This window comes from Siniperca chuatsi, linkage group LG21, assembly GCF_020085105.1.
Source record: "Siniperca chuatsi isolate FFG_IHB_CAS linkage group LG21, ASM2008510v1, whole genome shotgun sequence".
Classification (NCBI taxonomy): domain Eukaryota; kingdom Metazoa; phylum Chordata; class Actinopteri; order Centrarchiformes; family Sinipercidae; genus Siniperca; species Siniperca chuatsi.
The window spans coordinates 20,566,855-20,586,850 of NC_058062.1; the positions used below are offsets into that span (position 1 = coordinate 20,566,855).

A 19,996-nucleotide genomic window follows, 5' to 3' on the forward strand; every position below is an offset into this window, starting at 1 on the left:
CACAAAAGGCTACCTGATATTCACCATGAGGGAACATAAAACCTACTGCTGTGAGAAATGGAGACGATGGTTACGCATTGTAACAGTCCAGCAGAGTGGGAGAGAAAACAGCTCTCCATGCACCCAGAGGCCCCAAATAACAATCACTCTGACAAAACAGTCAATACATAGTGAGTCATTGAAAAATGAGATATATTCTGCAGATAGAAATGAATGAAAGAGCACAGGGAGTAAAGAGATAATTAGAATAGTTAGAATTAGAATAAGTTCTCTTTCAACTCAAACATTTTAATAATAACAAATAATAATACTTTTTTTGTGGGCGCCTTTTGAAGACACTCAAAGTCGCCTTACAAGGCATAAAAAGAACCAGAACTCATACAGATAAAAACAGCAAAACATGGCAAAACACCAACGTAGACAAAACAAAACAGGAGACAAAGTGGGCAGACACGTGTAGGTGGGGGGATAAAACAGTGACACTGTAAGGATATAAGGTAAATGCACAGTACAATGATTATTATAGTGAGAAGGCCAGTTTGAACAGGTGAGTATTGAGGTGGGATTTGACTGCTGTTATGGTGTCAGACTGTCGAATGTGTGGGGGCAGGGAGTTCCAAAGCCTGGGACCAGTGCAGCTAAAAGCCCTAGCATCCATGGTGCTGAGACGAGAGATGGGGATGGTCAGACCAGCTGAGACCAGCTGAGGATGAGCACAGGGAGTGGGAGGGGGTGTACTCCTGAAGGAGGTCAGAAAGACAAGTGGGGACTAGGTTGTGGAGGGCTTTGAAGGTGAGCAGAAGGTTTTTATAGTCAATCCGGTATTGGACAGGTTAGTTGGATGAGAGTGGGGGTGATGTGGTCGAATTGACACCATGGTGACGGAGGATTGTGCCCAGGGGAAGGAGGTTAATGATGAATAGGAGTGGGCCCAGTAATGACCCTTGGGGGACACCCAGTGGAACAGCAGAACACACTTCACCTGTGGTTCCACAATTGGACATACTGTTCAAGGTTGACAGAACCACGAGAGTGCAACACCAGTGATCCCAATGTCAGCCAGGTGCTGCAGGAGTAGTGGGTGGGAGGTGAGGTCAAGGAGGATAAGGATGGCGAGCAGTCCAGAGTTGTTTCTGTGTTGGCGGAAACCAGATTTGAAGGGTTTATGGAGGTTGTTTGAGTCAAGGGACTGAAGTTGAGTGGCAACCGGCCGGTCAAGAGTTTTGGAAATGAAGGAAAGGTTGGAGATGGGCCTAAGATGAGTGGAAAGTATTTTTCTTGCGGCTGCATTTATACAATTTTAATTTACTCAAACGTTGCTTGTCTCGTGTGATATGCTACTTCAGTACACCTTAAGAACAAATATTACTGGGATCACTACAGAAAATTGCAGACGAACATTGTGCTGATACAGTGGATTGTGAGCTATATCAGTAGTAGTTTCTCCAGTAAACACACCTATTTCTTTGGCTGTCACAGTCCCTACCTGCTGCTCCTTTTGCAGTCACTTCTCCTCCGGAGCCCACTTTGTTGCTGGAGTATCTCTGGGCTAGGCAGAGTGGAGGCCGGGTGTCCGCAGGGCAGGTTGCCACACACTGGCACACTCTGCCAGCACTCCACACACTGATCTGGAGCTGGGTCCGAATACAGCCCGCCAGAGAACGGGGCGAGGAAGTGCTCAGTGTGTGTGGAGGGGCAGCCCCCTGTATGTAGCTGGTGCAGTAGTGGGTCAATAACACGTCGCATTAAATCGAAGAACGCTTGCAGTGATTAGCTGCAAGCAAAACCATACAAAAGGATAAAAAATTAGGTATCGTTTCACTGGAGATGTTTCAATACTACTTGGTACTGGGTTGTTTCAGTCCTTAAAGGTATCGAGTACCAATACTCAGCCCTAACTAGTTCAGCTTCTATACTCAAGGAAAATCCTTTGTAGTCCAACACAGAGAGACTTGGGGAAAAAGGCTTCTTTCAGGATCATCAGCATGGTGAACTCTGTCTTCTTAACTCTACATATCCTCTGCCACATTATCCATTGTCAATCCTTTGCACTGCCCTGCATATGTGCACATTTGTTCTTGACCTTGTACATGTGTCGGACTCCATAGTTTTCTCTGGGCCCCTGCCAAACCTGACCAGTGATGACATGTTTAGCAGCATGTCTTCATTCCGCCACTGGCTGTCGAGGTGCTGTCCAGCAAACGATGTGGGCTTTGTAGATAATTGGCGGACTTTTTGGGGAAGACCTGGTCTGATTAGGAGAGATGGCATTCATCCCACTTTGGATGGAGCAGCTCTCATATCTAGAAATCTGGCTGAGTTTATTAATGGACCAAAACCAGAGTTAAGACCAGGAGGCAGAGTTGCAGTCCTACACGCTTCTCTGCGCTTCCAGAGCAGTTACCCTCCAAAAACTCCTTAGTGACGGTGTCTGCCCCCCGACCACTTAAATTAATAAAATCAAAAGTTAACAGAAGAGGAGTCATACTTAAAACCTAAACAAAACGCTGAAATAGCACAACAAAATAGGAGAATTAAATGTGGACCCTTAAACATAAGATCTCTGTCATCTAAAGCTGTACTAGGGAACAATTTAATACCAGAGTATCATATTGACTTATTTTGTCTAACTGAAACCTGGCTGGCTCATGAAGAATATGTTAGCCTAAATGAATCCACTCCGCCCAGTCATATTAATTAGTTGCAGCCATCTTCGACTCAAGCCTATTCATCAACCCTAAACCTAAACTAAATTATAACTAATTCGAAAGTCTTTCACAACCGACCTGGAAAACACAACAGCAAATTCTATTTGTTATAGTGTACTGCGCTCCTGGTCCTTATTCAGAATTTTTATCTGAATTATCAGAGTTTTTATCAAGTTTAGTATTTGACGACGGCTCACTGATACCTTATGAAACACTAAAACAAAGATATACTATCGATGGTAACAGCTTCTTGTAATATTCACAACTGAAACACTGTCTAAATGGAAAAATCAGCATTTCAAACAAAATTTTGCAACTGACCCCATTGTCAACTCAAACTCATAGCCACTCACAACAGACAACAATCTCCCACCGCAGGTCCAAGATTGGAAAAAAATATCTTGTAATCATGGTAGCAACTCCTGGATGCAAGTACATTCATTTTACAGATGTTAATCAATCACTTACCTATCTATCTGTAAAGTCACTACGGTTTTGTTTTCGCACCAATAAAAGAAAAGCCATATCTTGAACACCACACATCGGCAACTGATGAAAACATCCTTAAAATGAGACAAATATATACCAAAAACCACAGATTATACTACAAATGAAAATAGAAAAAAACTACTGGCAAAAAACTGAAACGAGGCTAGATGGGCACTGAAAATGAGTGACAAAAAAGTTAGGGAAGGGGACAGGGAAGTCATATCAGACATTAGCCAATGCAAGTCTCGTATCCAAAGACAATAACAATAGAATCATTTACTGTTAAGAAAAATTAAGTAAATAGTAATTTCATCTGCCTGCCTGTTCCCCGCCAGCTAGATCTTCTGCCTTTTTGCCTGCCCCTTGCCTGGTTAAGTTTGCTTTTCTTTGTTTGCCTGCCTGGTTCCCTGCCTGTTTTGTGACATCGAGTGAAGACAAACTTTTATATTTATCTGCTTGGTCTTTGGGCTGTGCTTTTGGGTCTAAACCTGCATTTTCTGAGTCATTACAGTACATATATATAACTTTTTATCTTTGAATTTCTATCCTACATATTATACTTTTTCTAATTTTTGTTCTAACTTTTATGGTAATTATTATTCTTTATTGTCTTTGTAGCACAGCATCAAGAGTATGCCACACTGCATTTCACTGCACATGTTGAATGAACATAGTCATAAACCTTTACTAACACATACATGCACCTCAGCCCATTGGCCCAGAAAGCCAAGTGGCCCAAATGTATCCCATTCACAGCATCTCAGCTTTGAAAGCATCTTTGTTCACAATCATTTAGTGGAACTACGATGATTAGGGCTATACAGTATGATTTTTGTAAAAAAATATTCATCCTAAAGGCAGTTTGGTAACGAGCAACAAATTGGGGCTGGGTGTGAACCCCCAGTGCATGAAGTCTGATGAGGTGATAAACAATCAGCTCTCTCTTCTCCGCTAGTCTCATGTCCTTGGAGCAGAGAATGTTTTCTGCTCTTTGTGTAGTCAGAATTTCCAAAATGTCACATGTTATATGTCCGTTTACTTGATCCCTTAACCTTAATAAGCATCTATCCTCCTTTTCCTTCTCTCCACCCCTCACTTTAACCATCTCCTCTGCAGTTTAGTGCTCTTTGTGAGGGAACGCCTTGTTGGAGGATAGCTTTTTATCTTTCTTCTCTTACCCACTTTTCTCCTCATCCCTTCTCTATTTGGATTATTCTCTCAGTCTACCTCAGTGTTTGCTTCTGTGTTCAGTGCTGTATAGTAGGCACTTAGCTTTCCTCTGCAATGTGGTGGTGGCTGCTAGGTGTATTGAGCTGCGGGCTGCTGGTGGTGGTCGTCATCTTCTTCCTGACCACTGGGCAACGCTACAAGGTATTCAGCGAGAAGTGTCTGAGGCCACCAGGACCGTTGGTCACCGACAGCAGACAGAGGGACGACAGGCTGAAGAGAGGTAAGAAAGGATGTTTCTGATACAAGCTCTTGAATCTGTCTGTGTGTCTCTTGATGATTGGCAAATACTGTATGTTGGCCTATGCTGTACTGTCTACCAGAGCTTTGTATTATCCTTCAACATCCATCTAATTAAGAGTTTTGACCAAATCACAAGATGTTTGACAACCAAGTGTAATCCTTTGAATTATTGTTGGTAGTATTGTTTGTCCAATACTTTGGTTTATGACCAAATACCCGCAAAACTAATGACTTTCCCATCAGCCTCAGCTGCACTTTGTGTTTAGTGTCACTTTGAGCATGTTAACATGCTGATGTTAGCATTTAGGTCAAAGCCCTGCTGTGTCTAAGTAGCAAGGCCACTAGCATGGCTGTAGACCTTCGTCTTATTTTAGCTATATTTGTTTTGTTTTGTTTACAATATAACACAGCTGCACAGTGCAAATGTAGGGTACAATAAGCCTACATTTAATTAAATAAATTAATGTATAGTGTTGTGTATAATATGCTGATTTGCTGTGGCAGAAAGCCTCACTAAGGTTTAGACAGCCTCTCTGCAATTGTGTTTCTGTCCCCCAAGGGCCCATTGTATCACTGCATGTGCATGCTCACAGTAGAAAGCTTAGTATTTACTACACGCAAAGATCCATTTTTTGATCATGCCTCCTTCTCATAACCATATTGGGACATTTTATTTCTTTCAATTTTGTGCACAGGTACATATTTGTTTTTAGAAATACTTTCCAGATTTCACAGATTTACAGGCTGATGTGACCTGGACTCAGTATCTGTACATAGCCACCTCTATATCTATGTTCAAGATGCCAAGAAAGTGTTCTCGAAAATGCAATGCTTTCTCTCTACAGGGTTTCGTGTGGGCCGCGTTCCCCCTGCTCTGGATGCGGTGGTGATTGGCAGCGGTGTGGGAGGTTTGACAGTAGCAGCGCTTTTGTCCAAAGCTGGGAAGAGGGTTGTAGTTCTGGAGCAACATGATCAGGCTGGAGGCTGCACACACACCTTTCAGAATAAGGGATTTGAGTTTGACGTGGGTAAGAATAGGAACAAACACACACCAGCACAGGTGCATGTTCTTTCTACCTTTCTATTCACTCGCAGTTTCTGATTTTCTTCCAACTGGTTAAAGATCATTAAAATGTTTTTATATAGAGATTCATTGTTTGAATATTAAGCCCAGCCATAGCTTCACATTGAAAAAGGTGAATAAAATGAATGTATTCAGTACATTAAGTCTATTTTCTCAAAGCATCATTAACTAAAAGAGAAACTGAACATGAACAAATACACCATTGTGGTGAGTTATATCTGAGCATAATGAACCATAATTGTGATGAATGCTTTGGAAGACCATGGCATAGTTGATCAGCCACAAATATGTGCTCCCACTATCATGTCCAACGATTTCATGTACTTTCATCTATTTGTAATGGCAAAGCTAATGTCAAACAAAGCCACCCTGTTTCTGTCTGAACCAAATCGGACTGAGCTGTAACAGTCACACAGAGCTGTGTTTGTTAAAACATGAGTACAGCTTCTAATCAACTGCAGCAGTTGGCTGGGTGTGGATATCTATACAATTGAGCTATCTGATTTGTAAGTTGCTTTTTAGGATTAATGACTTGTTTTTAGCAACATGGTTTTGAAACACCAATTTACAGAACCCTTTCAGTGGTGATTGGTTCATAATTCATGCTTATTAATTAGTATAGTCCAGCAGGTAAATAAAAAAATGTGCTCTCAAATGAATAATTCATGGGCTCAAATCACTAATGTATGCTCTTTAAGTACTTCATTTGTGTACACAACAGAACATAATGTTAAATGATATTTGACATGTTAGAGGCAAAGATACAACATTGTTCAGCAGGCAAACAGGCAAAATCTGAGGTACATATCAACAACACTGCAATATGTCCAAGTAGCTCATTTATAGTAGATAATTAGATTGGCCATTAACATTACGTTAACATTAGGCAACACAGTAGTATGTCTAGTATGTATATGTAGTACTACTGAAACAAAGTTTCATTAAAATAGAATCACAACTGTATTAATTCAATTAAGTTAACAGAAGTTATCTCATTGCACTTTTCCTATAGAGCAGGTCTAAAATAGCAATAATATAATGGTAGTGGTAATATTAATAATAGGAATGATAGTCATAGGAATAATAATGACAATAATAGCAACAGAGCCAACAACAACTGCAGTAGCAGTTGCCGAGCAGGAACACGGGGGCAGCAGGTGGCCCACAACCACAGATCCAGTCTCTGCAGCTCCGGAGGTAGAAATCCCTGCTGAAAGCGACAGAAGGAGAGAGGAGAGAAACAAGAAAGCACAAAACTACGGGAGAGAGAAGATGTCGAGTTTAGTAACATGCAGTAATGGGATAAAAATGCATACAGACAGAGAGGAAGAGAAGGAGAGAGGAAATTCAATTCAATTCAGTTTTATTTATATAGCGCCAATTCATAACAGAAGTTATCTCATTGCAGTTTTCCTATAGAGCAGGTCTAGACCGTACTCTTTATAATATTAATTACAGAGACCCAAAAAATCCCACCATGAGTAAGCATTTGGCAACAGTGGCAAGGAAAAACTTCCTTCAAGAGGCAGAAACCTTGGACAGAACCAGACTCAATTGTGGGCGGCCATCCGCAGCTGCCGTGTTAGGTTTAGGTTAGGTAGGAAAGAGGTGAATCATGGGAAGTCTTCCAGCAGTCTAGGCCTATAGCAGCATAAATAAGGGATGGTTCAGGACTCACCGAAGCCAGCCCAAACTATAAGAGGCAACATACATATAGGCAAATGTCAGACCCCAGTCGTCATACCTAAAGTTGGGATTCTGGGTCATGGTCGTCTTTTCACCCATATTGAGGATTACTTTCTTGGTGAGGCTAGGTAAAATAAAATGCATGATCCTGAATATGAAATTGAGTCCTATCGTATAGCAAAAAAAAAAAATTATCAAAAAGAATTGTAGAAAAAAAGACTAATGTATTCAATGCAATAACCTAAAACTAAACTTTTTTTGTTATTTGAGAGCATGGTTTATTAAGGTATTAGCTCTTTTTCCTTCATGACACCTGCTGGGCTCCATAAATTAGTAATCCTCATCCTCACTTCCCTCTGCTTCAATACAGTATTGATCAGAATATGATATGATATCACTGATTTCTCCACTGCTGCATTTGTTATCTAAAGTTCTAGTGTTGTTGATGTTATCCAGCTGTTTGGTTTTTTTTCAGCAGTCCAAAAAAAAGTGGCAGATTTTTTTTGTTTTCTGGATCTATCCATAATTAATAGTTCACAGCTGTCAGCAAAAGTTAAAGAACCCTAAGCAAATCTCCCAGTGAACCCACTCTCATGGCAAAATCAGCATTGTGATTGGCTGTCGTACATTGTAAGTACCAGTGGTTAGGGCAAATCAAAACATCTTTAAAGGTAAAAATCAAGTCCAATTCAAGAGCATGACTAATAGTGTTTCTCCTGTCATTACACATCAGACAGTTACAACAGCTTATCTGCTATATTTAAAAACAAAACACAAATATTATTTAGGAATGTTGGTAAAAATGGACAATGAAGAAAGCAGAAGGACAGATGCCATATTAGACACGTGAGGGGAAATTGATACAATGTAATGTGTGTGATTATTTAAATACCAGAGTACTGCTTCACTTTTAAATACTTAGTCCTCTCCATGTGTAAGAATGATTTCTAGTGCTATGCACTTTGGGACAAAGTTATTTTATGTTTTACATTTTAAAGCATTATATAAATTAAGTTGATTTAACCCCACCACTGCCACCACCAGGTATTCATTACTTGGGCCAGCTTCATGAGAACAGCTTGCTGAGGGTTGCTCTGGATCAGATCACAGAAGGACAGCTGCAGTTCACACGGCTGGAGCAGCACTTTGACACACTGGTCCTGGGTCAGCTTGACCAGCGCAGGTAGGGCACGTCTTATTACATCATAATCATTGTACAGTTAAATGCTTTCTTTATTTTTTCTACTCTTTCTTCTGCAGGAGGTTTCTTTATTTGCTCTGCATAGCACTATTAGCTCATTACCAGGAGTAAACAACAAACAAAGCCGGACAATGAACTACTGTATATTTCTTACTAATACTTTTCAAGGCTCATAATTCATCCATATTTAAATGTTTTGAAGACCTAGAGTCGATACGCATTGGTCTGTTTGATTGCCTATATGCTCGAAGAATACATTTATATTATTTAATCTGAAGACGGAATGCCTTGTTATTTTTTCCTCGGTTGTCTGCACCACTTAATATTAAGCAAGCCTGTATTTTTTTTTTATGTTTTTATATTTCCACATAATATCCTATCTTCCACAGAGTATCCTACCTGGCTTTGAACTAATCAAAACAACATTTCCCACCATCTCTGATCTACCGTACTTCTCTGTCATTCTCAGGGAGTACCATATCCATGCAGGGAAGACTGAGATGGCAGCTAGCCTGAAGAAGCAGTTCCCAGGAGAAGAGGAGGCCATTGATGAGTTCATGAGATTGATGAAGGTAGAGAGGGAGGGAAGTAATGATAATCATGATTGAATGATGGATGAGAAGGGGAAGAAGGTATGAAACAAGGCAGTAGACAGAGTTTAATAAATGAATAAGGTTGTAAAGTTAAAGGTTATATTGATAACACTGTACTGTACTCTTTGATTGGATTAAAATGTATATAAATACCTAATGTCTTATAGTGTAAGGATGACTAAAATGTAATTTTACAGTAAGTGTTGCAATATAGGCCCCCTATTATTTTTAAATGATGGGGAAAAAAGGTTTACCTAAAGCTAGCGAGCCATATCCTAAGATTACCATAGATAACATTACATGAAACACCACCACACAAAGTAACCTAAATCTATAGCTAATGTATAGCTATACGTTGCTAAATGAATTCATTACTCTGTCACGAAAGATTCACTCTCACTCCACTCGACCATGAAATATGCAGGTTGTGCAACAAACTGGCAACCAATAGAATGGAAAGGGGGAGGGAGAGTGCGTCATCTAGTGGCTAGATGTTATCAATAGCACCTTTAAATCTTTGGCAAACTTTCTTTTGACAAAATTAACTTTTGGAGTGCCACAAGGCTCATGCCTGAATCCACTACTTTTTGACTTTTCATGCTACCACTAGTGGTCATTTGCAAACGCAGCATTGGTTTTCACTGCTATGCAGCTGTAGCTGTTGCTCCTGATGATCTTGGCCCACTTTACTGACTTGAAAAATGCACTTCATCCAACTGCATCAGGGGGAAAGAAAGAGAGAACTTGTATTTAGCGCCAATTTTTCTCTTTGAGTTTGACTCTACGGTCCACGTAAATATTAAATGTACAATCCCTTTCTAATTATTTTGATGTTGTTTTTCCTTAAGTTGCTTTCAGACATTAAAGCATTTGAGCATTTGCCACCGCGGCCACTGCTGTGTTATTGTTCTGTGTTTTGAATCTGCTGTGGCTCCCATTTACCTCCGATCATACCAGCTTGTACACCATAAGCTGCTGCTATTCACCTAGTATAATCATCACTCAGCTAAATAGAGCGGGTTGTAATTTAACATAGATAGCAATATGACACAATTAATACAGAAAGTTTTGCTAACTAGTATCATAAACATAGTTTGTTGTCCCAGATTGGATAATCAGACTTTGAAGTGGATGTTCTTCCAATACTGGCTCTCTTCATTGATGTTTGTTCTCTGCTGATGAAGAGGTGACATACAGGAAACTCAGATGCCAGTAAAATCAGCTCCTGTATCGTTTCCTTCATTGTGCTTTTTGTGGTTGCCATGGTCACGCAACGAGCCTCTGCAGCAAGTTGAAAAAGTTGAACCATCATAAACTCGAATGCAGCGTCAAAGAGTTGGGCAAGTTCAGGGCCGTGGCAGCCACAACCTGTCTGAAAGCACCTTTTAGTGCAAAACACTTAAATTGCAATTCTCAAAGGTGCTTTATAAGTAAAGTGTTTTGTTGACTGTAATTAATAAATGTGCATGTGTGTCCTCCTCTTGCAGCTAGCCTCACGGCGAACACCGCTTATCGCCATATTGAAGATGATACCGTATTGGCTGGTTAACTTCCTGGTTCAGACTGGCCTACTAGATCGCATATCTTCAGTGTTCCGCCTAGCAGCAACCAACCATTCAGAAATTATGTCCAGCCTCACACAGAACAAGGACCTGCAGGCACTGTCCTCCTACCTGTTTTACGGTGATGGACATACACACTCACTTGCATCATAGATCCCACACATTCTGTATTTCCTCTTCAATGCTCTATGTCATTTTAGGTGTGCCTCCTAAAGAGTCCAGCTTTCTCATCAATGCTCTCCTTCTTCACCACTACAAGCGTGGTGCTTACTACCCACGGGGGGGCTCCAGTGAATTTGCCTTTCACATCATCCCTGTCATTCAGCAGGCAGGTGGTGCTGTGTTGGTCAGGGCTCCTGTACAACGCATCCTGCTCAACCAGCAAGGGAAGGCCTGCGGTGAGAAAGAGAGGGGGAGACTGATTCTGTGATGTAGTGACCTTTTCCATGCAAGTGTGCACAGCTTGTTCTGTTCATGGTGGACGTCCACAGTGAGACACTCTTTCCCTATTTAGCCCTTCAAGAAGAGCTATTGAGTCTTTTGGGGCAAGTCCAAGTCAGAAGCCTTCATACACATTTGCATGTCTTCCAGGTCTCTAAAAACTGACCAGTGAAATGACACGGCATTTGAACATTTCCCTTTCAAACCTGTGTTAATAGTGTCATGGCACAGGTACTGGTAAAATGATTTGTTGTTAGGTCTAGGCGAATCAGTTACCGCTAAGCCTTATGGCTGTACCAGCTACTAAAAAGGCCACAACATACACTGAATACCTTTGGTTGCAAACAACAAGAAGCCGGCAGCTTCAGTCGTCTTCTTTTGTCTTTAACCGTGCACTGAGCTCAGTTTTTTTAGTTAATTTACGTTAACATATAGACACATTGCTATCTGCGGCAAAGCCACCTTTCTTGTGTTCATCTTTCCTCTTCCTCTCTCACTTCTCTATCTGCCCTCCGACAGGCTCATATTAGGTAAGACCTGAATTTCTTGATGGTTGACAACCAATCAATAGGAATAAATGACAACTTGTCAGTGTGAAAGGATCCAATTGGTCAAATAACTCTGCAGTAGACACGGGTATTTATCGGCTTCAGCTTCAATCGGCAGTGATGTAAACATGACACCTGAGTAGACACACTAATTTTCAGTAATGAGAACAAACATTGACTGAAGTTTGGATGGCTGTGATGAGATGTTTCTGTTCAGGCATGGGTTTGGAGTGGTAAACTTTGTCGACAAGACCTTATAGACCTTAGACCTTCTATGTGTGCTTTTAATATCAAATGTGGCTTCCTACCAAGCAATGCTGGATATTTCCTTGGGATGAACACTGTGTGTGTGTGTGTGTGTGTGTGTGTGTGTGTGTGTGTGTGTCTCAGGTGTGACAGTACTTAAGGGACAAGAAGAGATTGAGGTCCATGCCCCTGTTGTCATTTCCAACGCTGGAATCTTCAACACCTTCCAGAAGTTTCTGCCTCAGCACGTACAGGAAAACCAAGGTAACATAATATGTGGACTATCATTTGACTGCAGCCACTAAACTTTACATTTCTCATTTGCCATCTTTTTCGACTGCATATTTCCTGTAACATGTTTGTGTGTAGAGATCCGGTCACTGTTGCGTATGGTGCGTCATGGTATGGGTTCCTTCTTGGTTTTTGTTGGTCTGGATGGAACCAAAGAGGAGCTGGGCATTGTTTCAACCAACTTCTGGATGTATAAAGACAATGACTTGGACTCACTGTAGGTTTTTTATATTTTTTATATTTATGTAGGTTTCATATTATATTTATATTTTCTTTCTTCCTCTCTTTGTATCATTGTTCTCTTCATCTTCGTTTCACTGACTTTCACTGAGTTTTATTGCCAAATTTAACTCAATCTCAAAGAGTTAACTTGTTCTTCATTTCAATTTCTTCATCATTCAATTTCCATGTCAGTTTAACAACACATCATCTGTAAATCTTACACATCCCTGTCTCCATTTTATTGAATTTTTTATTTTATAGATTTAGTAGCTGATGTTCTGCTTAATAAGTTTGTGTGTTTGTGTACATACAACTCTGCATGCAGTATGGAGCGATACTCTTCACTGAGCAGAGAGCAGGTATTGGGGAACATTCCCATGATGTTCATCACCTTCCCATCCGCTAAAGATCCTACAGCCACCATCAGATACCCAGGTAACACACAGTCACATGTATGCAAATGTATACTTGCCATCAAATGGGATACCGCCTTCCACTTCAGTGACCCCTTTGCTATCTTTGATCTGTCCTCCTCAAGCCTCTGTACTCTATTCTGGCAGATATGCAATCATGTGATCAGCAACAGTGAATTCCAAGTTCTTGGGTGGGATGCTAAGTCAAGCTATCCATTCTAGCATGGCACATACACAGTTCACAATGACAGCTTTGGATTTACCACTCGAAATTGGCAGTAATGTTTTTAAACAATGGATCTTCGAAGTAAAAAAAAGCAGCTTTTCATTTCTAGACAACAACCATTGATTTTCAAAGCTGAAATGACTGTCACTAGCAGATTTTATCAGCTGTAGCTAGATTGTGTAGGCTAATGCTAACGCTCTCCAGCTGACTCACTTAAAACAACAACCCAGTAAAATAGGTCTTACATATGCACATGATGGCTACATACATGATAAAATATTAAAAGTGTGAGGATGAAGCTGGATGTTCCCGGGAAAAAGTCAGCATTCTGATGGTAATCATATCCATAGCAAGCTGTGCATAGTTACAGTTGCTAAGCTAATGAATTGCAGGGTTCAGATGCCTGTTACAGATCTAAAAGGGTGGTTTGTCTTGGATCCCGATGATGTGCCCTAGCCACTGTAGTTGATGTTATTCCAGTAATATATTGCTGGCATCGTACAATATATGGAACTCAAATACCATCATATGACTGGGTTGTGATATAGCTTGCCCAATCACTCTGTGAAACTAATGTTACGCATAAACATTTTGAACAAATGGCCACAGAAGTTGTGCAGTCCCCATTGGTTGCAATTTGGTATAAAACGGTGTTCTCTGGTGGCTTTGGACAATCAGTGGTTCCCTAATCTTTCTCTGTGTCCTGACTGAAAATAGCGTTGTGCCAAAAACATGAAATGGGCCGCACTGGTGTGGTGTATAAAACATGGACGTAGTGTCTGTGACATCACCTATAGGAGCTGTTTTGAAGCTCAAAATGGGCGCCGCCAGCCGTCGCTATCACTCTGCCCTAACGTTAAGTTAGCATCGTTAGCACAGCTGAACGTCTTGCTCGAAGGCTAACCAAAGGCTAATTAATTAGCTAATAAACTAACATGCCATGTAACATTATGGTGAGAGCAGACACCGATACCTGCTAATTATTGCTAACATATAAATAAAATTCTAGAATTTCACTCACTGAAAAAACTGGAGCACAGACTTCTTGGACGGTCGGTTGGTACAATTAACCACATAGCAAGCCATATTATTCTTCAGATATTTTCATGAAAAAAAGGCACTAACACGGCAGAGAGGTCAAGTTCGGTGACCCGTGACAGGGGGCTAGCAGACAGCAGACCGTTGCAGTGACAGCATTGGCACCCTCCACCTGTCACTCAAAGCAGCCCGCCCTTAATTATGCAGAACTTTAAGCCTTAATATAATTTAAGTGGGTGAGTTAGAAAAAAATTCACCCCCCTCACAGTTGTCATGAAGGGGGAAATTAACTATATAGACCAAAACCATTTTTTTGTACCAGGCTGTAAACATGTTTATTTTTGCTGTAAAGTTGGGCATTTTAACCAGGGGGTTTATGGGGATTGACTTCCTTTTGAGCCAGCCTCAAGTGGCTATTCGATGAACTGCAGTTTTTGGCACTTCAGAGTTGGCTTCATTTTTCAGCCCCAGAGGTTGCCACGTGGGCTGAAGAGAGGGACTGAGGAGCAAACTGTGACATAATCAACTTTTTTTCTGGATAACCCAGTAGTAGAAGATGAGAAGTTTAATGAACGGAAACATTTGTATTACTCTCTCTCTTCATTCCCCTTCTTATCTTTCTGCAGGAAAGTCCTGTATGACGTTGCTAACCATGGCTCGCTATGAGTGGTTCGAGGAATGGGAGCGGACAAAGCTTGGCAAGAGGGGACAGGACTACCTGGATCTGAAAAACAGCATCGCCCAAGAGCTTCTGGACTGGGCACTAACAATCTTCCCTCAATTGCGAGACAAGGTTTGTTTGCTTGTGCATTTATACAGTTATACAGTTAGTTACATTGTATCATTTATGTGATTTCACATATCCATGACAACACTCAGCAGAACAGTAGATGTAGCTTACACTTGATTACACCTGATTAAAAGTCACCAGTAACAACAAATATGAGCAGCCTCCAACCAATATTGTCAGCTTTCAGGTACCGTACGTATCTCTCATGTGGTGGCTATATTAGATATGGCTGCATTTCTAAACAGAGTAGTGTTTCCATGAGAATTATTAGAATTTAGTTTGTGAGTGAGTTCAATAATGTCAAATCTATATCTAAACATAGCATTGTTTATCTGTTTACAAGGTAACCTAGATTTATGGGGTCAAAGGTAGTTGTTTGTAGTTGCATGTTCACATTAAAATTGGTTGCTTTGTTAAATTAGCTTGCTGAGTATTTAGCTTAATTAGCTTGTTTAGATAGAGCAGAAATTACACTTTGAAATCAACAATGGATTTAATGACTAATGTGAAAGGGTTTGCTCATAGTGACAAACCCAAAGAGAAATCTAGCCTGCAGTTCACCTCAGCTTTACACAGCATTTAGCCTATTTTGTAAACTAATCAATCTCATTTCCAGCAGTAGAGAGCAGCTGTTTTAGGCAAAAAAAAAAGCTCTGATAAACCAACTGTACACTACCTGCCCAGCATCAAACAGCAGACAGACAAAGCTAGTAAACATAGGTGAGCATCAAGTAGCTAAAGGGCCAGATATGTTTCTCTGAAGTTGGTAAAGACCAAAACAGAGTTAAAAGAAACTGGACTGAAAATCCTCAGGTGACCAGAAACATGTCCTAAAATAAATGCTAATGTTGCTCTGTGTCTGCTGAATGTGTAAATAGGCTGTTTGCTGTTAACTGTTTGCTAACACGTTCACTAAATCATCTTCATAGGGTGATAATATGTCAATGTTGTGTAGAAAGTAGTGGGATACGGCGAAAGTATTTTTTCACAGATGTATAACAGAAGTATTTGCTATATAATCTGCCTGTACTTACATACTGCCAGTCCAAAATATTGCTGTGCCTCCAAAATATTTTGTAACTGCAAAATGGCTTTTATACACTTTTATATTAGACATTATCTACTGTTGATTGTACTTTTGTCTACAAATGGAATGTGTATGTGTTCAGGTGGTGATGGTGGATGCAGCCACTCCACTAACTAATGTTCACTATTTGGGGGCTTCAAGAGGTGAGATGTACGGCGCTGAACACAACTTGGAGCGCTTCACCCCAGAAACGGTTGCTAGGACACGACCACAGACACCAATCAACGGACTCTACCTAACAGGTGACCTGACTGACAGTCTCATCTGGTCTGATTTCTACAGAGACTGATACTGACACACCTGCTTAATGTGTGTGTGTTTGTGTGTGTGCAGGTCAGGATGTATTCTGTAACGGCATGGCTGGGGCACTGCATGGTGGATTGCTCTGCGCTTCTGCCGTCCTCAATCAGATCCTCTACATTGACCTTCTAGCCCTGAAGACCCGCCTCAAACACAAACAGACCAGTCATAACTGACCTGGTAGCGACAGGGCTGTAGTGGAGTGTAAATGCGTGTAAACATTGTTTACCTGCCATCAAATTCGTATAAATATAAATAGCGTTTACACAATAGTGCATTCAAACTGTGCTCTCTCGCACAGTTCCTGTTGTAAATTTGTTTTGTTCTCTGTTGGAACACTGTATCCTCATGTTAGTACCATTGTATTCTGTTAACCCAGTGTCATGAGGAGACACGGCCACATAAAGCTGAGTGTCATCAGCATAGCTGTGGAAAGACATACCGTGCCTCCTGATGATACTGCCCAGGGGTAGCATGTACAAATTAAAAAGTAACGCTCCTAAAATTGATCCTTGTGGTACCCCACAGGTAACCTCATAGTGTTTGAAGGAGTGGTCATCTATAGATACAAAAGATTTTCTTCTGTAAAGAAATAAGGTAAACCAGTTAAAAGCAATTCCAGACAGGCCAGCATGCTCACTTAATCTATTTAAAAGAAGCTGGTGGTCCACAGTATCCAAGGCACCACTCAGGTCAAGTGGCACCAGAACTGAAAGCTTGTTGTTGTCAAGATTTGTTCTGATATCGTTCACTACTTTTAGCAGGGCTGTCTCTGTCCTGCGATGTGTCCTAAATCCTGATTGAAACATTTCCAATTTAATGTTTGAGTTTAAAAAAGTACTTAGCTGATTAAAAACTAGTTTCTCTAAACTTTTCTTAAAAATGTGAGATTTGACATTGGTCCAAAATTGCTGGGTGTTAAAATATCCAGGTTCCCTTTCTTTAAAAGAGGTTTTACTAAAGCAGTTTTAAAATAAGTGGGGAAGACACCAAGCTGTAGGAAGTGATTTACTATGGCAAGGATGTCTTCAGATACAGAATTAAAAATAGTTTTATAAAGGGAGGTAGGAATCAGGTCAAGTGAACACGTAGAGGGTTTCAGTTCTGTTACTATTTTCAACCAGGTCATGATGTGACATCACTCTGTACACAGGTTATAGGTAAAAGTGCAGTGTGCTTGTTCTGCTGGCAGATACCAGATCTAATGTTGATTATTTTTTCCCTGAAGTAGCCAGCAAACTTTGTACATTTAGAACATGGAAGCTTGATACTGTAGTTAGTTGTGGGATTTACCACTCGGCAATTCTGCAGTCTCTTTTTAGTTTCATGGTTTGACTATTTTTGCATGGGACAACCTTTTTTGTAGTTATTGCGTCAAGCACTGTTTTCATTTTATCATTAAAATCATGAACTAAGTCTTCACAGGATGACGGTAAGACATTTTTGACATTATGTTCTGTAGTACTTGGCAGAGAAAGACAGAAGATGTATTGATGTTCAGACCACATGATATAATCCAAGTGTGCGTCCATGTTTGTGAGTCGGTATGTTAACATGCTGTTTAAAAGCCATACATTCCAAAAATTCTAAAAACTATTTGGCTCTGGTATCTGCCAGATTATCTGCATGTATGTTAAAATCACCAGTTAAAATGCAACAAGTAAAGCTTTCTGTCCATCAGGAAACTCTGTAAATCACAGAGAGTTGAGGCAGAGCTGCCAGAGGACATCAGAGGGAAACCAGAAAATATTTTCTCCATTAAAATATGATCCAGTTTCATCAAAATCAGTGAATAAAGTTGTAAGTTGTAGTAATCATTGAGGCCCTGCTCCCAGAAACACAGAAACAGTGTGTATCGTTTTTCCAACCTAATTCCTGTCTCATTTGTGGTCTAATAAAAAGTACATTCAGGTTAAAAACAACAATGTATTTGGTCTTTGGAAATGGAAATGATGTATGTGTTTATTTGCATATAGAGCGAGGAAGTGAGATCACAAGTGGTCACTCTAAACCAGGCCCATTCAACTGGCGGCCCGCGGGCCACATCCGGCCCAGAAGCAACCTCCGAGTGGCCCAGCATACATAAATCTGATATATGACAAAATAAGTAAACTACATATATAGTGTATGGAAGTAGCTAACAAGTGAACCATCTCGCTTCCTTCTCATCTCTGTTGAGAGTTCCACATGCGCAGTCTGGATGGGGAAGGATGTTTACGGATGTAGCACCGCCGCCAATCATATCTTTCACAAATCCACGTTTTCTCATGTGAATTCCGACCACGCTTAGTAGTTTTTCAAAACATCTGGCTATTGACAGTCACAAGTAGGGAAGTGCTCTACTGAACATATGTCTCTGTCAACCCTGAAATGTAAATTTAACAATGAAAACCGTCAGTTTAACCCTGCCTGGACTGGCAAGTATTTGTTTATTTTATTTATCTTCAAATGCCTGCTATTTTTTATTACATTCATTTGCATTTGTTTAAAATTTGTCATTACCAAAAACAAAAAAAAAAGGTTTTAAATAGGCTGCTGAAAATGTCTGGCCCATCTACATTTCCTGGTTTTAAAATCTGGCCCAACTGAATTTTGTAATTGAATAGCCCTGATCTAAACCCATGTGGAGGCACATTCTGATGCCAGGTGTGAACTGACATACTTGGAGCTGACCACCTGTGATCGGATCACCCAAGACACATGTTAATGCCAGGTGTAAACAGGGCCTTAGTCTTGTTTCATAAATGGGGTGAGCAGAGCTTAGATACAACAATCATTGGCATGTCATCTTGAAGCCTCTATCTTTCTCTTTCACTTATATTGTTTTCTGTCTGTATATTTGGATTTGATCCAATCACATCTTCATATATTCATTATAGTTTGTTTCATTTGGAATTCATCCAACTACAAGAATCTCCTCCACCATTTGAGCCTACCACATACAGTTCATAACTAGCAAAAGCACTGTTGTTTTGTTGTTTATTCATCATTATTAATGCTTACCCTCTGCTACCTCTGGGAGTGGACTTGGCAAGTTCCCTGATTTCACTGAAAGTGGATATTTCACAAATTTTTACTGGTTGCTGGTTGGAATACTTCACCAGGGAAAGGATGAGGTTCACCTTTAAGATATCAGTCGATGTTAACCTTTCGGAAAATGTGATATTGACTCATTTCTGAACTGGGAAATTGTTCTGTAGAAGAATTTCCTTGAATGGATATCTTCAGATTAAGTGGAATTGTCAAAAGTGATTAGGTCTTCTTACATAAATGGTAGTTTTTCAAAATAAATTATTCCACCGTTTTAGATATGATGTTTAAGTTAACAAAGTTAATAAAGATAATCCGACCTGAAGTCAGCAGACTTACTGGCACATGTATTACATAAATTGGAAACATTTGCTAACCACAGTTTTAATCTTCATATCTGGCCTTGTGTGATTTTGTCATGTTAAGAACCATCATATCTGGATGTTCCACTCCAAAGTGCTACAAGGAAACTAAATGACAGACATGTTTGGTTAAACATTAGCAGACTTGAAATGAAAATTGACTTGCATTGACCTAAAATAGAATTTAGAGATTGGAACTTGCAGTATTT

At 40.2% G+C, this 19,996-nt stretch overlaps 1 protein-coding gene across 1 annotated transcript; it reads left to right on the forward strand.

Annotated features, from left to right (window-relative positions):
- The first annotated feature begins 3,885 nt into the window (after window positions 1-3,885).
- Window positions 3,886-18,526, forward strand: LOC122869247 (all-trans-retinol 13,14-reductase-like). Its single transcript, XM_044182043.1, has 12 exons — window positions 3,886-4,647; window positions 5,513-5,695; window positions 8,482-8,620; window positions 9,108-9,210; window positions 10,719-10,914; window positions 10,994-11,191; window positions 12,173-12,292; window positions 12,398-12,536; window positions 12,867-12,976; window positions 14,845-15,011; window positions 16,178-16,337; window positions 16,429-18,526. The coding sequence occupies exons 1-12, from the start codon at window positions 4,482-4,484 to the stop codon at window positions 16,569-16,571; spliced, it is 1,824 nt and encodes a 607-aa protein (XP_044037978.1). The 5' UTR covers window positions 3,886-4,481; the 3' UTR covers window positions 16,572-18,526.
- Window positions 18,527-19,996: the final 1,470 nt, after the last annotated feature.

What these genes read in the sequence shown, in the direction of transcription:
- LOC122869247 (XM_044182043.1), top strand. Translation starts at nt 4,482, where the DNA reads ATGTGGTGGTGGCTGCTAGGTGTATTGAGCTGCGGGCTGCTGGTGGTG. An exon ending in GGGATTTGAGTTTGACGTGG is followed by an intron (nt 5,696 to 8,481) that starts GTAAGAATAGGA and finishes TGCCACCACCAG; the next exon opens with GTATTCATTACTTGGGCCAG. An exon ending in GTCCTCCTACCTGTTTTACG is followed by an intron (nt 10,915 to 10,993) that starts GTGATGGACATA and finishes ATGTCATTTTAG; the next exon opens with GTGTGCCTCCTAAAGAGTCC.